Source organism: Myotis nattereri (genome assembly GCF_964212035.1).
Source record: "Myotis nattereri genome assembly, chromosome: 10".
In the NCBI taxonomy this organism is placed as follows: Eukaryota; Metazoa; Chordata; class Mammalia; order Chiroptera; family Vespertilionidae; genus Myotis; species Myotis nattereri.
The window spans coordinates 65,314,622-65,336,059 of record NC_138085.1 but is presented as its reverse complement, the minus strand read 5'-3'; the positions used below and the strand labels follow the sequence as shown (position 1 = coordinate 65,336,059).

The 21,438-nt window shown below is 37.6% G+C and overlaps 1 protein-coding gene across 1 annotated transcript in view; it reads left to right on the top strand.

The window, feature by feature from the left end:
- The window catches only part of RMDN2 (regulator of microtubule dynamics 2), a 33,092-nt gene extending 12,200 nt beyond the window's left edge, over positions 1-20,892 (top strand). Inside the window, exons 3-11 of the mRNA XM_081100493.1 lie at positions 3,350-3,524; positions 5,520-5,622; positions 6,910-6,970; positions 11,237-11,312; positions 12,523-12,600; positions 14,747-14,845; positions 16,090-16,143; positions 16,230-16,310; positions 20,306-20,892. Coding sequence (XP_080956619.1) covers positions 3,350-3,524; positions 5,520-5,622; positions 6,910-6,970; positions 11,237-11,312; positions 12,523-12,600; positions 14,747-14,845; positions 16,090-16,143; positions 16,230-16,310; positions 20,306-20,359 — 781 coding nt within the window. The 3' untranslated portion in view covers positions 20,360-20,892. The remainder of the gene's footprint in view (positions 1-3,349; positions 3,525-5,519; positions 5,623-6,909; positions 6,971-11,236; positions 11,313-12,522; positions 12,601-14,746; positions 14,846-16,089; positions 16,144-16,229; positions 16,311-20,305) is intronic.
- The last annotated feature ends 546 nt before the right edge of the window (positions 20,893-21,438 follow it).

The following is a 21,438-nucleotide window of genomic DNA, read 5'->3' as shown; positions in this document are numbered from 1 at the left end:
AAATACCTAAGTTCTTGTTCTCCTGATTATAACATTAAACATTTTATAACTTTTGAAATCAAAGTTCATTCCTCGGCCAATCCAATAGATGCTGCGAGAGTTCCCTACAGACAAAGCACAGCAACCTTCATTTCTCTCCCAACTCTCATTTCCAATTCTTCTGAACAAAGAGAATTTGCCAGTGACACACAAGAAAGAAGCCAACCAAAGAAAGAGCTCCTTCCTGCTGATGTTCAAAGTCACAGAGCCAGTCGTCCTCTAGCTGTGATTCAGCAGCAGACCTCTGAAAGCGCCACTTCTGTTCCCCCTAATGTTGCATTTGCTTCGTTTTATAAACCTAGTCGGAGGTTTACCCCAGTTCTAATTGAAGTTAACTCAGATTGCTTTGGTGGTGGAAATATTGCTCAGTCACCTCAAGATGAAGACAAATCTTCACCTACTGAAATTCCTAACTTAAGGTCACCTCAGATTTTATCCTCTCTTAGAAGGGCAGCTCAAATCGGAAGTTTTCCTACCAGGCGTACTCTACAGTCTGTAGCAATCACTTCCCAGTTTTCCCCGAAGCCTCCTCCCTTACTAAGCTTCACTCCATTTTCTCAAAAAGATTGCTATGTTGCAGTTTATATTTAATTTTAATGTCTGTGTTTTCTGAAAAATAGTTCATTCATAATATTGGAATATGGAAGTCAAACATTATTCATGTGTTTCAGGCTTTTAACAGATTTACTACTTATAGATTGACAGGGCCCAGATTTCTGAGTGACTGTTGTAATACATTTGTGGTCTGAAAATAACGTCACGCTTTGATATATAGGTCTTCTAAATGTATTACATTGTTTGAGAGTTTAACATCTTTTATCCTTGTCTCATGATTGGAGATAGTATTCCTATATAATATATATATAGGGCGGGGCAAAAGTAGGTTTATAGTTGTTCGTATGAGAAATAATACAACAAGTAAATAATAATACACCTATAAACCTACTTTTGTCCTACCCTGTATATTTCCATATTTATCAGTTCAGAAATTTTCATTTCCATAAGACTTCTTAATTATATTTCTCATGCCACACATTTCACTGACAGATGATGTTTTTACTAATACAAGGACCAAAAATTATATGTAAAAACATTATCATGGAAATATGTAGACTACTGAAACCAGATATTTTAACTAAATACTTTTAATACACATTTATGCATGCATGTGTCTGGGAATTCAGAGAACTCTGAAATAAAAAATGTATATATTGATATTTTTTATTTTTTAAAGTTAATACATTTCAGGTTTTTTCCAACATTTTTATTTTTAAATTGTCAAATAAAATTTTTATTTTAAAAAGTATCTCTAAAATTTTTATTTTTAAGAGTGAATATTTTTTATATTTTTCTATTATATTATACAAAGTTTATAAATATATTTATCAGACTAAATAATGAATGGACAATGTATATAGGCAATTAAAAATACTTAAGTTAGAATAGAATTAATCTTTTTAGAGGAAAGGAATTTGCATTATTTTCAATTATCGTAATAAAATGTTCCTTATATTTGTCATTGGACTAAGATGTTATTTTTATTTTTTTACTCCCCGCCTTTGGCTCCCTCTCCCCCCAGCACTATTTGTTGAAGAGACTCTTTTTTTCTCCATTAAATAGTCTTGTCAAAAATCATTTGACCATATATGTGAGGGTCTACTTCTGGGCTCTGTTGTATTCTATTGATGTATATGTCTGACTTTATGCCAGTACACACTGTTTTGATCATTGTAGCTTTGTAATAAGTTTTTAAATCAGGACGTATGAGACCTCCAACTTTGTTCTTCTTTTCCAAGATTGTTTTCGCTCCTCAGGATCTTCTATATACATTCTAGGATGGATTTTTCTGTCTTTACAAAAGACATTGTTGGGAGTTTGAGAAGGATTGCACTGAATCTTTGGGTAATATTGACATCTTGACAATAGTAAGTCTTCAAACCGATAACATGAGATTTCCATTTGTGCCTTCACGTGTGTTGAAGCTTTTTCAATGTGCTGTAGTTTTCTCAATGTGTAGTAGTTTTCAGTGGCTATGTTCTGGATGTATTTTGAAGATAGAACCAATAGGGAATTTCTCACAGGTGATATTGCTTAGGAGAGAAAAAGAAGGTCAAGGATGATTCTACGTTTTTTCACTTGGGCAACTGGAAGAATGAAGTTTCCATTAATTATGTTGTAGAAGAGGTTGAATATAGTGTCTTCGTTACAAGGACTTTGAAATAAGTTTATTTTATATTGGAAATAGTTGCACTTCTCTCAAAAACTTGTTTCATTTATATCTTTGTTAATATCTGCTGTGACTGCATGGCTGCTGGAAGATACAGACATTTATGTCCCTCATAGCAAGGATGTGGATATTTAAAATATATGTATTGTTTTTATTGACCTCACTCACATTTGGCCTTGGTTTTATCTTTTTTTACTACTTCTAATTAGTTCTCTTATATGTTATGTATCCTTACATACCGCCTTAAAATCTTTTTAGAATAAGACAGGGCTTGAATAAATGAAAACAAATTGTTTTTGTATGCCACCAAAAAAGGGAAATGTGGAAGGTAGCATGAATTTGTAAAAACCTAAGTTGAGAGTGAGAACATTATCTTGAACTGTAAATATGTGTGTGTGTGTGTGTGTGTGTATTTGAATGCCTACTGAGTTCCTACAATGGTGTATCATACATTCAACAATATTCAGTGCATACCTACTATGTGTCAGATGCTGTTTTAGGCACTTGATACATCAGTTAATAAAACAAAGAATCCTATTGTCAGGGAGCATGCAATCTAGTGGGGGTGATACTGATAAAAAGTAGCATCTGTAGTAGATTAGTAAATGATATAGTGTATTAGAAGATGATACTACAGAAAAGAAATGCCAAGCTAAGAGAGATTGGCCATGAAGAGAATGTGGGTGGGTTGGAGTGTGGAGGTTGCAGTATTAAATAGAGTGGTCTGGATGGGCCACATTTGAGAAGATGACAATGGAGCTGAGACTTGAAGGAGGGGAGAGCAAGCAAAGGTCCTGAGGTTGGAGTATGACTAGCATGTTTAAGGAACAGCGAGGCAGCCAGTGTGGAGCTGAATGAATGATAAGAGTAGTATGGAACCAACGTCAGAGAGGTGATGTGGTTGGGAGACAAATATAGGGCCTTGTAGACGCTTGTGAGGACTTAGATTTTTTCTCTGAGTGAAGGGGGCACCATAACAGGGTTTCAGCATAAGAGTGGAACGATTTGACTTACATTTTAAAAGGGTCACTCTGGCTATTGGAGTATAACTTTTAAGAGTTGATATAATTTCTGCAATTTTAGGTATATTACAGCTAGTACTGATACAGAAGAACAGAGTTTTCCAGTCCGTAAAGCACTTAACAAATATGTTGAGGAATTAAATTTAGATATCCTTCTTCAGAAGGCAGATAACTTACGTATGGATGAGTCTAAAAAGATGGAGAGTTTTGAACTACTTTGTGACCACAAAGAAAAGGTAAGATATATATGTTAACGAGTTTGTATAGCTTTAATTTTTATTTAATCTATGATTCTGTTCATATCATGCCCATTACAATTGTGTCACAGTTTACAAAAGAGAAATGACGGATACAAAATTTTTCTCTAATATGACTAAAATTTTTAAAAAGTATATATAAGAGCCCTAATTGGTTTGGCTCAGTGGATAGAGCATCGGCCTGCGGACTCAAGGGTCCCAGATTCGATTCCGGTCAAGGGCATGTACCTTGGTTGCGGGCACATCCCCAGTGGGGAGTGTGCAGGAGGCAGCTGATCGGTGTTTCTCTCTCATCAGTGTTTCTGACTCTCTATCCCTCTCCCTTCCTCTCTGTAAAAAATCAATAAGATATATATTTTTAAAAAAAGTATATATAAGAGCACTGTGTGATGTGGCTCAGTTGGTTGGCACATGCGCCCTTGCACCAAAAGGTCATGAGTTTGATTCCCACTCAGGGCACGTGCCTAGGTTGTGGGTCTGGTCCCTGGTTGAGGTCTGTGTGAGAGGCAACAAATCCATGTTTCTCTCTCACGTCAATGTTTTCTTCACTTTCTCTCCCCCCTTCCTTTCTCTAAAATCAATAAATAGTCCTAGCTGGTTTGGCTCAGTGGATAGAGCATCAGCCTGCGGACTAAAGGGTCCCAGGTCCAATTCCAGTCAAGGACACATGCCTGGGTTGCAGGCTTGATCCCCAGTAGGGGGCGTGCAGAGAAGGCAGCCGATCAGTGATTCTCTCTCATCTTATCGTAGCTGTTACTAGAGCCCCCATGAATGGACATTGTCATCTGTGGATATTTCTCTCTCTCTCACCCTTCCTCTCTGAAATCAATAAAAACATATAAATAAAATAAACATATCTTCAGGTGAGGATTAAAATAAATAAGTAAAAGATATATAGTTTTAAAAAGAATATATATGACTTTCTTAGGTTCTAAGATTATAAAAATGAAAACCAGAGATATGAGTATACAGATTTACTTGGATTTTTGTTAATTTATTTTATTTAATAACTATTTGATAACATAAATAACAAGGCACACTGCTACTCTTGAGAGGAGAGCTACATTTTAAGTTTTCTAACTTAGAGTTATTCATGTAACAGCCCTCAGTATTTTTTTTAATCCTCACCTGAGGATATGTGTATTGATTTTAGAGAGAAAGGGAGAGAGAAAGAAGCATCAATGTGAGAAACATCAGTGGGTAAGCACCCCAACCAGGGATCAAACCCTCAACCTAACCTAGGTATGTGCCCTGATTGGGAATCAAATCTGCAACCTTTTTGGGGTACAGGACAACGCTCCAACCAACCGAGCCACCCGGGGCAACACCATCAGTGTTTTAATCTACTTCTACCAGTGATCAGTTTCCGGTGTTTAATGTTGGGCTGAATTGGGAAAGCCCATCCCTGCTATTGTCATCAGCACCACCACCACCAAATAAGGGTTTGCAGTATCTCACGAAATAAGAAATCTCTTTCCAATGAACAAGCCTAATCTTTGAGGATCTAACAACTCTAAACACATTGTCTAAAAGTTTTTAAATCTACAGGATTATATTTAAGTAATTTAGTTTAAAAAACTGCTCTTTTGAGCATATGTGATATGTAGTATCTGATATTATCTGAAATGTCCCTTGAAGCATCATATCAGTAGTCGATAACTTGGAAAGTAAATGAGAAGATACTACAACCCAGAGGGATGTATGGATTCTGACACCTGTCAGTTCTCTCTTCTACGTAGGTGGGAGCTAGTGCCTGGATAGTATTAATTAGTTTTCAGTTCCATACATAACACTATATTAAATCACATTCTGTAGCCAGGAATATTTTAATTGAAAATGTTATATGCACAGGAATAGAGTCAGTCATCTATAAATACCAGCTTACCTGCCTAATCTTTTTGATGTTACAGTGGAAAACATTTTGAGTCTGGTCAAGTGAGTGAATTAATGTAATGTGCAGGTCTCTCTTTTCAGTTTAGAGATGAAATAGAGTTTATTTGGCGGTTAGTTCGTGCTTATGGAGACATGTATGAGCTATCTACAAATACAGAAGAAAAGAAACATTATGCTAATATCGGTAAGTATTTTGTAAAGATTGATTATCCTCAAGTGACAATTGTTGGCAGTAATAAAACACTAATGAACTTTAATTAAAGCTGAATTATCTAAGCTAAAACTCATAGGTTTATTCTATTTCAGTATATCCTGGTACTAAAAAATACACATAGTCTAAGAACAGGAAAAATTTTTTTAGGACAAAAAAACCCACATGTAAGCATAATAGAATAGGCGACTAAAAAACTCAGATTTTAGCTTTTAATGTTTATAAAACCTCAGAAGAGCCATGAAGTGGTAATTTTCAAGAACCAGTAACAGGCAGAAGGCAATAGTGTTTCACTGCAATTAAAATAACGTTCTTAGTTTCTATAACGTAGAACTCTGGGTGCCACGAAGAAATAACTACTTAGACTTCAATGTTTTTTCAAAATTGATCTTAATAAAACAAGATTAGCCTTGAGCTGATCATTGTTTTAGCTGAGTAATAAGTACATGGTGGTTCTTTTTACTGTCCTCTATACTCTTTTGCATATTTTTGAACTTTTCTGTAATAACAACAACGAAAGAAAACCAGCCAGAATGTCAAGCTGTGTATACATACGCATGTCCCCTTGACTCGCACTGCAGAGCAAAACCCTTTCCAGCAAAACGCTCCTGAACTCCATGACGACCTTCAGGGCAATAATTTGATGTGAAACTTCTTTAATTCGTGCATTCCCAAGTCCTCTTTCCCAAGCTTTCCTTGTCTAAGACAGCAAGAGGAAGAAGCAGCAGGGCACTCCAGACCTCTTTCCAGTCTCTCTTTCTGTCCTTCTTATTTCCAAGAAGGGAATATTTTCAAACTTCCGGTAACTACTTTTCTTGCACCGTAGTTTTCCTTGCCAGTTGACCTCTGCGCCATAATTCTGTCTCAGTGGGAGGAGGATGGGAGGAAGCCTCCTCTTGTTCTTCACATATTCATCACCCGCTTTATGGGGACAGTTTTTCCACAGCAATTCATCGTGCAGGCCATAGACAAAATGTAGACAAGAGAGTTATTAACTTGAAAGTAAATAAAAATTTAACCACAGGGAACAAACTGATTTTTTTATGTCTACTGAGAAAATTAAAGTATATCAATGTTAAATGTTCTGTGAGTCATCAATTTTAAACACTCCCCTGTGGTCAAAGCTTTTGCTTTCTAGCAAGTTTCCAAGTGAAGCTTCTGGTCTTGGGACCATACTTTGGAAACCAGTAATTTAATTCAATAATCTACCCTCCACCAACTCACATGAAGGTACTAATTGTAAGTCCGTTTATCTTTCAGGAAAGACTTTAGGTGAAAAAGCTGTTACTAGAGCCCCCATGAATGGACACTGTCATCTGTGGTAAGTACATAGAATTTATGCAGCCTTCAAATTCTAACATGCCTCTGTGAATTACAATGAAATGTAAAAACATGATTGACTTATTTAACCTGTCTGTCACATTCGCTGAAAAACCTATTTAGTAGGTAACAGTAACTGTTCTTGTTCTGTTTATTCTCAGGTATTTTTCATTGTGTATATTTTAAATACATTTAAGGTGAACTTTTATTGAAGATTTCATAAGTGAATCTACCAAGTCCAGTGGCTTTGAATTTGATAAATTCTAATTAAAACTAATTTAACATAACTTAAAAAAACAATAACACAAAAGCTAAAATGATGCTGTGTTTCTAACCCAAATGGAGTGATGAAGTTGAATAGTTGCAACAGAGACGCTCTGACCTCAGAGTCGAACATGTTTGCTAGCTGGCCCTGCAGCAAAAGTTTGCAGACCCATGGTTCACAGGGCTATGTGATGGTTTATAAGCCTTCATTTTGAAATAAAAGGCGAAATCCTTAGGAATAATTATCGTAAAAGACTAACACTGAGGGAATAACTGAAAAACCATATTATTTTAAAGGCTTGTTTTTCATCTTCATCTTTTCCAGAATGAAATTGCTTTGTAACTTTAAGGCTACACAAGCTTTCTGTTCTGGAATCAAGAGACTAAAACCACCAATGGATTTGCAGTTTGTTAGCCAAATTGGCCTGACCTTAATTATAAATAATGTCTTACATATTTGTTGTGCTCTACTGTTCACAAATTATATCCACATGCCTCGGAGCATGTGATTCACAGAACAACTTGTTTTCATTTTACAGATGAGGTAAGCAAGGCTGTGTGTCTGTTGATGAGTAGATTAATATCCAAGGCTCACACAACAAATGGAAAAACAAAGGCAGAGCTTATGTTCTTAAATACTCAGTATTCTATCACATTATTCTCCCTCTGCTTTTGTCCAGTATAAATAGCATTCATGCTCAGGTAGAAGTGCTGCAGGACAGTGAACGGAGTTGTTTTAGTAGTTGTTGAAAAAGAATGTTTGTCGATTATTAAAGATATATTACATATCAATGCCAATAAAATACAGAATTTTTGTCAAGATGCGGATAGTTAGAATGACCTCTAGGTGGAGGCAATAGACCATGTTGTGAATTAACTTTCTTCAGCGTTCCCATCGACTTGAGAGTTTAGGAAGTAACAACTTAAGTTACATTTTTAATGCTGAACAGTGTAAAAAACAACAGCACCCACCCAGAGACGTAGGTGGAACTGATCGCCAGAAAAGCAGTGCTGATCCTTTGGGAAAAGTGGTCAGGTGTATTGTGAATTTATGATATGTAGGAAGATACATAGTACTTTAGACTTTAAAGAAGCAGACTTCTGAAGGGAGTATAAAAAAAATAAGACTCTAGTGACAGCTTATTTATAAGGGAAAATGTACATATTTCATGTAACGATTTCATAAGTCGCATGTTTTTTTTCTTAAGAGTAACTTGGAGAGAATGTGCTGAGAGCACTATAAAAGCCTAGAACTACCACATGTGCATTAAGTAGTTCTCATTTTCAGAAATTAGAAGGTTGATTCCACCACTGTAGATCAGTGAACACAGATTCTTTTCCTTTAATTCCAGCCCTGATGGTTACTTGGGTTGTTCTCTGAGTCTCTGGATAAGGACGTTCAAATAGACCCAACATAGATTTTCTTAAAATGTGACATGGTCTTTTTTTTTTTCTTTGCTAGTAGATAGAATAGGGAAATGGAGCTAGTGTATCTGGATTTAAGCAAGGCATTAAGGCACGTTCACTCCTAAAATTCTTGTGAACAAGATGTAGAAATGTGGGCAAGCTTCTGCACTGTCCATGCTGACAGGAGGGTTTGGGCTTCATTATTCCACAGAATAGCGATTGCCAATATCCTTGTCAATCTAGAGATGATTCTAGAGTTCCAGGTCTATGTCTTAAACACTAGCGTGATTAGTAGTTTTGTCACTGGGCAAAGATATAGAAGGCATTTTTATAAAAATTAGAAAATAGCATAAATTAGGAGGAACAGGGCATATGATGGATAACAGTAGTAACTAAGAAGATTTTCACGTTAAAAGCTACAGAACAAGGTGTTAACTAATAGGAATAATATGGAAGGAAGGAAGGGGAGAACGTGTCAAAATTTAAGAACATTAGGGACAAACAGATGAAAATTTGAATAAAGTGGAATTTAGTTAATAATTTGTTAATGTTGGTTCATTGTGAAGATATATCAGTATTGGAGGTCAATATTGATACAGGCGTGATAAATATAGTCTAGTAATGTAAGATGAAAACAATAGAGAAAACTGGATATGGGTACATGAGAACTCTGTGCTGTCTTTGCACCTTTCCTGAACATCACAAGCTACTTTGAAATAAAAGTTTATTTTTTAAAAAGTGGCCTAAGGTTTTAAGTCCAAATAAGTTACAGCACCCATAACAAAAGTGGGGAGTTTGGATACGCAGTTGTGTGGAACTTTACTCCACATTCTGGAACCCTCTGGGAGGAATGACAGAACAGAGAGCATTTCAAAAGAGCATGGAAGGGCCCTAACCCATTTGGCTCAGTGGATAGAGCGTCGGCCTGCAGACTGAAAGGTCCCAGGTTCGATTCCAGTCAAGGGCACATCCCCAGTAGGAGGTGTGTAGGAGGCAGCTGATCGATGTTTCTAACTCTCTATCCCTCTCCCTTCTTCTCTGTAAAATCAATAAAATATATATATATTTTTTAAAAAGCATCGAAGGGACAGTAGTGGCTACCACTGATGAGCTCAAGAGTCTTTCTCCTGTCATCTCATCATAAATTCTCTGGTGGCTGCAGAGATGTATGTGAAATGCACTCTGATTTGACAATTTGCGAGTAGTAGTATGTATCTGCTCATCTAGTAAGTGTTCACATCATTTTTAGTAGGTTGACTTAGTCATCATTCTTGCTTCTACAGTCGCAGATTCCATTGATGATGTAGAAACTGGGAAGGTAGGAAGTCAAAAAGTCATAATTGAGAAGTGGTCATTTCATTGGTTGTGCCTAAGTTATGTGAACTGTGTGATCTTTTGTGTCCTGAAACAGTGTTAGTTTTCCAAAATAAGAAAATTGTTCACTTCATATCCATACTTGAAAGTTACGCTTATCCACAGAAACAACAGAGTTCAGTAACACCCAGAATTCCCTTTTTCGTTTCAGTTAGAATGATCCAAGTGAAAATTAACACCTCCTCTTGAAATGCTTAGGTAAAGGAATATTTTGCCTAAGACAGGAACACTCTGAAATAAATACTCCAAAGACTTTTGCACAGACAGAAGCACTCTGAATGTGAAAAGTAATATATCCCCAATTTTTAGAGTGAGCAAATTGCTGAACAGACATCATATTTAATTTATAGTCAAGTAATTATTTATGTAAATTTTATGTTCCCATTGGGAAAAAAAGTAAACAGTCCACAGGCTGCTCTGTTCTAGTAATGCAGTGTTTCCAAGGAAGGGTAGAAGGACATGGGAAATTTTTTGGAAAAGCTTATTCTACAATTACCTTTGACTTCATTTAGTTTGAGTCATCATACTTATTTTTATCTTGAAATGACATTAAAGGAGGCCATGACATTTTAATTTTAATTTTTAAAGAAGAAGCGGGGGTTTGTTGATCCAATGTATTTTTCAGTTTAATGCTTTCATGATTAGATTTTCTTCTGAGAGCCTCTTTGTGACTTTAATGTTGATGATGTTGATAGTGGCAGCTAACATTTCTTGAAACTCACTATATGCCAGGCAGTATTCCAAGCAATTACATGTTTTGGGTATCTACCCTCACAGCATGCGTATGAGATAGATGGTGGTGGTGTCCTCAGTTATAGATGAGGAAACTGGTCTCACATTCATGTCAAGTATTCATTGTTTTCAGGGCCCTTGCATCCACATGAATACTTTTGTTAAATATTAATGACTACTTCAAAGACATTTTTAGAGATGTCTAAAATCTTTTTATTGATTTCAGAAGGAAGGGAGAGGGAGAGAAAGATAGAAACATCAATAATGAGAGAGAATCACTGATTGGCTGCCTCCTGCGCACTCCACACCAGGGATTGAGCCTGAAACCTGGGCATATGCTCTGATTGGGAATCAAACCATGACCTCCTGGAGCATAAGTTGACGCTCAACCACTGAGCCACACCAGCTGGGCCAAAGACATTTTTTAACTGTTATATTTGATGGTATTTGAATAAGTTCACACAATATCCACTGTTTTTACTTTTTTCAGGTATGCGGTTTTGTGTGGCTATGTATCTGAGTTTGAGGGCTTACAAAACAAAGTCAACTATGGATATTGCTTCAAGGTATTTCTTGATATAAAAAATGTTTTGGGCCAGGGCGGTGCAAAAATGTTTTAATGTAGCTATATATTCCATTAACATGTCTAAATGAAATTATTCAACAAATTAACCTCTACGAATTCATCCTTTTTATTTAAATAAAATGAAATGACATTCTTCAAATAGTACTGTGCCAAAAGGAATCAAACTGTTTGGGTGATTAGAGATTATTATTATTCTAGATCTTAAAAAAAGTCACATAGTAGACAAGTATAATTTTTTTCAAAGATAGAGAATTAGCCTGTTGGCCATGAGCTCACCAATACTGTAAGCATGACTGGACTAATTATTAACATTTTCTGCATATCGATTTACAGGTAGAGTAGAATCCAATCTCAGCCTTAAAATGACCATGGTAGATGAATAAAATAAGTAATGTAATACACGTCATGTATCATGTGCCTGTAGTTGTCATAGCTCAATAAATAACCCCTCAGTTTCAGTAATTATAGTGATGGGCAGAAAGTTCTTTGTTCTTCAACCCCCTGTAACCATTTGATGATGTCAGTGGAGTAGATTCCTCTCCCATCCAGTTCTGCTATTTTTTCCTCCATTGTACCCTCATCATTTGATATTTGTAAGCTTGCCTCTGAATCAAAAACTTAGCTGGGCAAGTCATAGGCAGATAATAATGTGACTGGGTATTTTCTGTTTTTATAGTGACACTAGAGGCCCAGTGTACGAAATTTGTGCACGGGTAGGGTACCTAGGCCTGGCCGGTGATCAGGGCCGATCAGGTTCCCTTGCCTCCCTGCCTCCCCACCTCCTCCTTCCCTTGTTCCCTTAGAGTTCCACTGCTGCTGCTGCTGCTACTAGTTGCCTGCCATGTTTCACGCCACCCCCTGGTGGTCAGCACACGTCATGCGAGCCATCAAACTCCCATTCTCCCAGTTGAACTCCCGAGGGGACACTTTGCATATTAGCTTTTTATATATATAGATTTTGGCTTTAACGTATCTGTCGTCTTATTAAATCATAGTCACAGTTCTGGTTCTAATTCTGAGCAATCATGTTTGGTAATGAATTATTGATAATAATGAGTTGTATTAATGATAGGGATTGAGGAGGAAGATGAAACAACACTGTAAAGCTTCTTTGAATTTACTAGTCACAGTTCCATCCAACGTTACCTTGAAACCTTGGGAGTTGATTTTTCTTTGGGATTTTCTTTCAGGAACATCTAGATAAAGCAATCCAATTATTACCTGCAGAACCCTTTTTGTATTACCTCAATGGAAGATACTGTTATGCTGTAAGTTTTTATTTATAAATCTTATTTGAATATATTCTGATTGTATGATATATTTTTAGTGACTTATTTATTCTTTTATTGTTTTACCTAGTGCCTACTATAGGGAAATAGATAGAAACATTACAAACTTTGAGTTTATAAATTTATATTTTATAACTTATATTTTTGTTTTATATTTACATTTTATATATTTATTTTAAATAATATGTAAATTTTCTTCCTTTACTGCTTTTCTGTTTCCCCTTGTAGCAGGCACATTATCTCCCTCTGTGCTCTCTTGGGGGGTGTTGGTGCACTACTCTCTGTTGTTTGGGAGCATGTTTTTCATTCAGCGTTGATTGAGTATAAATTATGTGCTCACTGGCCAGAAGATAGATAAAGCACTGTCCTTTTGTTCAAAACCTTAATTTAGAAAGGGACACAAGACATACAGAAATAAAGGCAGCTGCTAAGTCTAAGACCAAGTGACTTAAATGACATTAGTTTGTGGAAAATTAACAGAATGTGAAAATAATACTTAAGAAATGCAGGAAAAATTACCATGAAGATAAATGCTATTTCTGAATGAGAAAATTCAGGTAAGCAAGAAAGGAAACTTTTAAAACGAGGCTTGAAGAGGATTAGGGATGAAGAAGGAAGCTTGCTTTTATTGAACACCTGCTACACATCAGATAAGCATTTTATGCCTTACATTTCTTATCTCAAATAATCCTATAATGGCTCTAATAATAATAATTTTCTCAAATAATCTCTTATAAGCAGTTTTTATTATTCCAGTTTTAAGTGTTAAGAATCTGAGTCTTCTTAAAGGTAGGAGACTCTTCTATAGTTTAAAAACCATTGACCTAACTTCACATGAGTCTGGAACTTGAATGTATATTATTTGTTTAGGCTTCAAAAACCCAGGAAGGAAATTTTAATGCAAAAATGAAACCTGATGTTCATGCCATGGACGAATGGCAGAAGCTCATGCTAATCCTCTGCAGAGGAGTGTGCCTTCACACAGGCCTTATCAATCTCCCGCAGAGAGGCCCCGTGATAATGAGTTCACCATCAACAATAATGCAGTGCACGGGAAATAAGCCACCAGGAATGGAGAGCTACAGAAACAACAAAAGAATAGAAATAGTTCTAAAAGGACTTTAGATTGTGGAAACATGGACTACAGTGAAGTATATCATTTGGCATTAGAAGAAAACTCATTGAAAAGTTGTAGCAGTAGATGGGTACCACTAAAGAGAGCATTAGACAACTCTAAGGTAGATCTGAAGAAGTTACCTAGAATGTAGAACAGAGGAACAAAAGGATGGAAAATATGAAGGAGAGATAAAAACACATAGAAAGTAACTAAGGACACCACACAGTAATTAATTTTTACCCACCGCTTTTGGTAATGAAAAGGACAAGAAGACAAAAAAAATATTAAGAGCATCAATACCCTTTTAAGTATTCATTTCTGAGTCCTTTTAATCTTTTATAATAAACATCTAATATTCATATTTGGGGAAAATGAAAAAGTTTTAAAAGAAAACAAAAAACAAAAGGTAATATGGAATTTAACTTTGATGGTTATTGGTTTAAAAATGTCCCCTGGATTGTGAATATGTAAATTGGGCCCTCACTCTACATTCCCTCGGGGTTGAGAAGTGTCCACCTGTTTAAATTTCTGAGATGCTTCCCTCTGGGTCAGGTTAGCAGCATGGAGGAGGCGGGAAGAAAGCAAAGGCAGGATCTTGTCGCTAGTACCACTATGCCAAGAAACATTTTGCCATCATCTGAGAGTCATGGATCAGATGCCCAAAGTTAATTTAACATTATTCTTTACCCCCACCCCAATTTGAAATCTTCTTACAAGTATTTCAAATTGGTTTTGTAGCCAATGCTTTTAGAGTTCAGAGTTGTTGTTTTTTTGTTGTTTTTTTTACCTTTAATACTTTTTATTTTATCAGAGTTTTTTGAACTATGAAAAAGGAAGTAAAATATTAATACCATAAAGCCGATATCTCTCATGTTATTTATGGATATGTATTTACATGTATTATATGCATATACGTACATAGTTACATACATAAACATCTAATTGGGAAGAGATTATCCATTCAAAAGGCGAACACTTTCTAAGAGTGATGTTGCTCTGCATTTACAGGTCTCGAAACTGAGCTGGATTGAGAAAAAGATGGCTGCTACTCTGTTTGGAAAAATACCAACCTCAACTATACAAGAAGCTTTGCAAAATTTCCTTAAGGTGTATTTTGTCTATCCATTATTTTAGTGTCAAACTGGGTTCTATCTGGGTCAGTCTTTCCTACCTTTCCTTGTCAAGGAAATTGTTCTTGTCTCCTCGTGTAGATCTCTAACAGTTTGAATCCTAGTTCTGTTTTAAGTCTCTCATAATGTGAGTTACGTTTTAAATCCAAGCGGCAGCTGTTTATGCCCCAGGTCCCAGGTACCACAGCCCTTACTACCAAATCCAAGAGCAACTCTTCAGGTCATGGGAATATGTTTAAAAAAAATTTATGCCCTGATTATTAGACTTGGTCTCAAATACTCCTGATTAGCCTAATGTAGACACAGTTTAATCTTAAAGAACCAAAAGATGCCAAAAGGAAGAGTTATTTTAAAAGTCATTCCATAAGTTGTGGACAAGTCTATGAAACATTTTTGGGGCATCAAATCAAATCAGTATTTTCACTGGTGTCTTAAAATGTATAATTGCTATACGAATAAAACTCTAAGCAGTACTGTGTGTGCGCGCACATGTAAATGTGTAATATACCCACATATATAACTGACTTCCTGTTGTGCTAATCCCCTCACCTTTGTCTAGAATTAATTATAGATTCTTACAGGTACTAAGGTATCCCCCCCCCCCCACACACACACCTATGATTTCAGATTTGTAACAATACAGACAAAATCAGGCTTTGAACCTGATATTGTCCAACATATTGTACCTGCTGATTTTTTTTGGGGGGGGGCGCGGGGGCAGGGTGTGCTTCAAGGATTAACCTTGTAGAACTGAGAGGGAATTAGAGATCATATAGTCTAAAATGAGAACTAGATTTCATTGCACTTTCTGAACAGTGGCCAGTGGCTGCCTAGAATGCTTGCCGGTGGCTCGGTTGGTTGGGAGTACACGACCAGTTATTTTTGTTCTCTAAAGGAAAAGAGAGAGGATAGAGAAGAAGAAGTGGGGAGATGGTTCTACAGAGAAATCCCCAAACCTTAAAGGATCCCATTGCTTTGTAAGCTTTATGACCATGATAATAATTTCATTGTAATGGATAAGCTAAAAAGCTATTTTGCACCCAAAGGATACTTTGAAACCAATACAAGGACTCAGATGAGAGACAACCAACCTAAATTCTTAGGGCAGTTTGAATCAATTTGGTTAATATTTGATTTATTGAAGTATGTCCTCTCCACTGGTGGTTTTTGTTGCTTGAATATCACCCTGTTTTTCTCTTTTCTGTTTTCTCTGAAAATCAGGTTGAAGAGCTACACCCCGGTTTTTCGAAGTCCAATTACATGTACCTTTCCAAGGTAATGAAAACGGCTGTTTTAATATCACTTTGACTCCATTACATAAAAGATGATTACCTTTGACATCGGTTCTTCTCCATTTCTAGTGTTACAGGGATCTAAAGCAAACAGAGAATGCCATGAAGTTCCATGATTTGGCAGAGCAGCTTCCTTGTATTACCAAAGAGGTAAGCCCAGACGGTGCGAAAGAGCGCTATTATTTTACCAGGACTACCCCAGCTTCCCATGTGAACAGTGGCTGGCATACATCTGGAGCTCTCTTCTATACTGAAACCTCTTCACTTGGACTTACGTGAACTACGAAGCTTTAAAGCTTGCTGTAGGTAGCCTTTCACCAGGAGACCCCTTGTGTCTTTAAGGGACTCACAAATCACGGGCTGGCAGTTAACCCATCCTGATACTTGTTAGGTGTGAGACAGCAGGTAATGGGACAAGCCCCAGCAGGAAGAGTGGGGACAGCATAATTCTGGGGAGCTGGTGATTAGACCTCCATAGGCAGCTAGACAGGCTGCCTACCTTTGAACAAGAGGAGTGTCTGTGGGTTTGCCATCATCTGTCCCCAGAGTTAGGGTTAGCCTTTTTTCCTAGTGTCCTTGTGTTCCAGCACCTAACCACTAAATTAGCAGACATTTATTTAGGGCTTCTAGGTGCCAGGCACTGAACTAGCCCTAGGGCAACAAAGATAAACAAATTATGGCATTTTTATAAGTTCTTTTAAGTAATACATTAACACCCTAGGTTACTCATCATATTTTCTCACAACTTTCACAACATACCGTTTTGATAGAAGGTAAACTTCTAGTGGATTGGACACTACAGTTGAGTCAGTGTATTAATGTTTATGATTAAAGCTATTGAAGAGCTTTCAGTTTAAAAAAAAATGTAGCTAGCAGCTACTTCAAACATCTGTGTTGCCAGTTTTCCTCATGTGTTTATTTTAAATGTATTACATTCCTTAAATTCTTTCTGATAGGTGCTCGGTAAATGTTTGTTAAATATAAAAATGAATAGGATATCCTACCACTTGAATTTATTGCCACTGTTTCTAACTTACACACTTGTTTTAAACAACAATATATGGAGTCCTATAAAACATACGGCTAAAAGTATAAAATTAAATATCATAAACATTATTTTTAAACATATATATCTTTTTTTATTTATTTTATTTTATTTTTATTTTTTTAAAATTAAATCTTTATTGTTCAGATTATTACAGTTGTTCCTCTCTTCCCCCCCACCCCCATAGCTCCCCTCCACCCGGTTCTCACCCCACCCTCTGCCCTTACACCCCCCCGCCACTGTCCCCATCCATAGGTGTAAGATTTTTGTCCAGTCTCTTCCCGCACCCCCCACACCCCTTCCCCGCCCAGAATAGTCAGTCCATTCCCTTTCTATGCCCCTGATTCTATTATATTCACCAGTTTGTTCTGTTCATCAGATTAATTATTCACTTGATTTTTAGATTCACTTGTTGATAGATGTGTATTTGTTGTTCATAATTTGTATCTTTACCTTTTTCTTCTTCTTTCTCTTCTTAAAGGATACCTTTCAGCATTTCATATAATACTGGTTTGGTGGTGATTAACTCCTTTAGCTTTTTTTTATCTGTGAAGCTCTTTATCTGACCTTTAATTCTGAGTGATAGCTTTGCTGGGTAAAGTAATCTTGGTTGTAGGTTCTTGGTATTCATCACTTTGAATATTTCTTGCCACTCCCTTCTGGCCTGCATAGTTTCTCTTGAGAAATCAGCTGACAGTCATATGGGTACTCCCTTGTAGGTAACTGACTGTTTTTCTCTTGCTGCTTTTAAGATTCTCTCTTTGTCTTTTGCTCTTGGCATTTTAATTGTGATGTGTCTTGGTGTGGTCCTCTTTGGATTCCTTTTGTTTGGGGTTCTCTGTGCTTCCTGGACTTGTAAGTCTATTTCTTTCACCAGGTAGGGGAAGTTTTCTGTCATTATTTCTTTAAATAGGTTTTCGACATCTTGCTCTCTCTCTTCTTCTGGCACCCCCATAATTCGGATGTTGGTACGCTTGAAGTTGTCCCAGAGGCTCCTTACACCGTCTTTATATCTTTGGATTCTTTTTTCTTTTTGTTTTTTCAGTTGGATGTTTTTTGCTTCTTTGTATTTCAAATCTTTGACTTGATTCTTGTGATCCTCTAGTCTGCTGTTGGGAGTCTGTATAATATTCTTTATTTCAGTCAGTGTATGCTTAATTTCTAGTTGGTCCTTTTTCATATCCTTGAGGGTCTCACTAGATTTCTTGAGGGTCTCACTAAATTTATCGGCAGTTTCTAGAAAATTCATGTAAAAACCTTTTAAGTGTGGTTTTGAACTCTATATCCAGTAGTTTTCTTTCTTCCATTTCTGTCATTTGTGACCTGTTTCTTTGTCTCCGCATTTTTTATGCTTCCCTGTGTTGATAGAGTGGCTTTCTGTGCTAGGTGTCCTATAGGGCCCAGTGGCTCAGCCTCACCAATTACCTGAGGTGGACACTCTTGGTGCACCCCTTTGTGGGCTTTGTGCACAGTCTTGTTGTAGTTAAGCCTTGATTGTTGTAGGTATCACTGGGAGGAATTGACCTCCAGGTCAATTGGCTGTGAGAATCAGCTGTGTCTACAGTGGGAGAACTTCTGTGCTAGAGACACCCTTCTGGGGCAAGACTTGCTTCAGTGGGGCTTTAATGCTCACTGAGTCTGCCCCCTGAGTGTGTCCCTTATGGATCTGAGGAGTTGTAATCTGGATGGTCCCACTCTGACCACTGGGTAAACTGGCTCTTGGGTCTCTAAGGAGGTGCTAATTTAGCCTCTGCCTGAGGCTACCCAGCAGGAGCTATGGAGAGATCTGCAGATTCCTCTTCTTTGTTTGGGTTTGGAGGTGCCCAGATGAGGCCCAGCTGTGAAGCAATGCAAGCTGCTGTGGGGCCTTGGGTCTTCTTTTGGAAGTTCTGGGTCTCTCTGATCCAGCTGCAGTTTTTAGGTAATTTTCAGATTGCAAAGGGCCAGGCCTTTCATATGCAAAAGCCTCTGCACACAGCTTGGGTGGGGCGAGGTCTCAGGGAATCAACAGGGCGGAGCAAACAGCTATGGCTGATCCTCAGTCCTACCCTAAGAGGCCCCGCATCTCAGTGTCCCGGTAATCGCTACAAGCACCTCTGAGAAAAAGCTGCCCTCGAGTTCTGACCAATGCCAGACAGTCCAGTTTCTCCCCATATGAGTCTGGGTCCCCAGAGACTCGCCCAGAACTGGAGTTCAGAGCAGTCGGGAGCTTGAGACTCCCTCCCGATTGAAAAAGACAACAGCATCCTCAGTTGCCAGCCCTTTCCACGTGCGCCTCCGTACCTCTGCACTTTACTTCCACACCTCCTCTGAGTCTCAGTGTGCTTTTCTCTTTCCTTCTAGTTGTAGAATTTCCACTCGGCCAGCCTTCCTGTGGTTCTGGATGATACCCATTTTGTCTTTTAGTTATATTTTTGAAGTTGTGGGAGGCAGCAATTTCTGGTGTTTACCTATGCCGCCATCTTGGTTTCTCTCTCTATATATATCTTTATTGATTTCAGAGAGGAAGGGAGAGGGAGAGGGAGATAGAAACATCAATGATGAGAGAGAATCATTGATCAGCTGCCTCCTGCACACCTCCTACTGGGGATTGAGCCTCCAACCCAGGAACGTGCCCTAACTGGGAATCGAATCGTAGCCTCCTGGTTCACAGGTCGACACTCACCACTTAGCCACATCGACTGGGCAAACATCTATGGTTTTTAATCTTACCTATAAAGTCCCTGAGAATGTCAGGAAAGAAATGTGTATTTGCCTGTGTGGAACTTACAGCGGAATCTCAGATTTCTTCAGATCCTACTGCTAGGGCTAGGACTTCTTCCATATCTTAGAGTTGAAGAAGAAAACAGTGTTATCATTAACACTCTCCTTCCTGTTTGCTACCCCTCCACACCTGGTGGAGGAAGAGCCTGGACATAGTTCTCCACGGTACTCATGTTCTCAGAGATCTGAATCATGCCTGGTCCTCAGAAAACCACATTTTTGTTGTAATGGTCATTCAAAAAAGTCTCCCCCCAATCAACAGAGTTCTACTTCCAAGTACCTTGAGTATCAGGAGGAATGTGTGACTTTTCATTGTGCATTTGTGTTTTCTTTATAGGATAAAAATGCAGAGGAAGAGATGAAAAAAATAAGCATTGCCTTGAAGAAGTAAATAAAAGAACTTACTCTTCAAAAAATTAGATGTGGTCTACTAAATATTAAACTTATCAAAGTCGTGTTTTTTATTATCCTCTTTTTATGTAAGGGTAATATACTCAGATTTGAAGGGAAAGTCATGTTTCTGTAGAATGCATTCTCTAGTACAGCCGTGGGCAAACTACGGCCCGCGGGCCAGATCCGGCCCATTTGAAATGAATAAAACTATTGAAAAAAAGACCGTACCCTTTTATGTAATGATGTTTACTTTGAATTTATAGTAGTTCACACAAACACTCCATCCATGCTTTTGTTCTGGCCCTCCAGTCCAGTTTAAGAACCCATTGTGGCCCTCGAGTCAAAAAGTTTGCCCACCCCTGCTCTAGTAGAACAACACCAATCATGTTATTTGGAGAAGTCTGTTTCCTATAATATCAGTAAAATGATCTTTAAAAAATGTATGCTTTATATTTTTCCTATCCACAAACTGTAGTCTTCAGAATCTTTCTTTAAATCTTTCTTTAAATAAAATACTTAAATCAATCCAATAAAACGGACTCCGGTGAGTGTTTTATTGTTGCTTCAATGGAAACTTTACAAAACAATTTCATTAATGTGGATGAAAAATGGAAAAGTGGCAAAGGATGTGAACTAGTCATTGGTAAAAGAGAAAATATAGCCCGGCCGGCGTGGCTCAGTGGTTGAGCATCGACCTATGAACCAGAAGGTCATAGTAGATTACTGCTCAAAGCACATGCCTGGGTTGCAAGCTCAGTTCCCAATAGGAGGCGTGCAGGAGGTAGCCAATCAATGACTCTCTCTCATCATTGATGTTTCTACCTCTCTCTCCCTCTCCTTTCCTCTCTCTGAAGTCTATAAAAACATATTTTTTTAACAAAAGTTTCAGATGAAAAATGAACCCTGCTTTATCTTCATACTAAACTAATTTTTCCAAGTGTTACCACATCTCCTATTTCAATGAAAGCTTTTTACATGCGGAGATAGGTTAAGAAAGCGATGCCGTCCTCATTTTCCCGTGGAGGAACTGGACCGAAGGTTAGATTTGCTGGAGGTCACATACCTAGCTAATGAGAA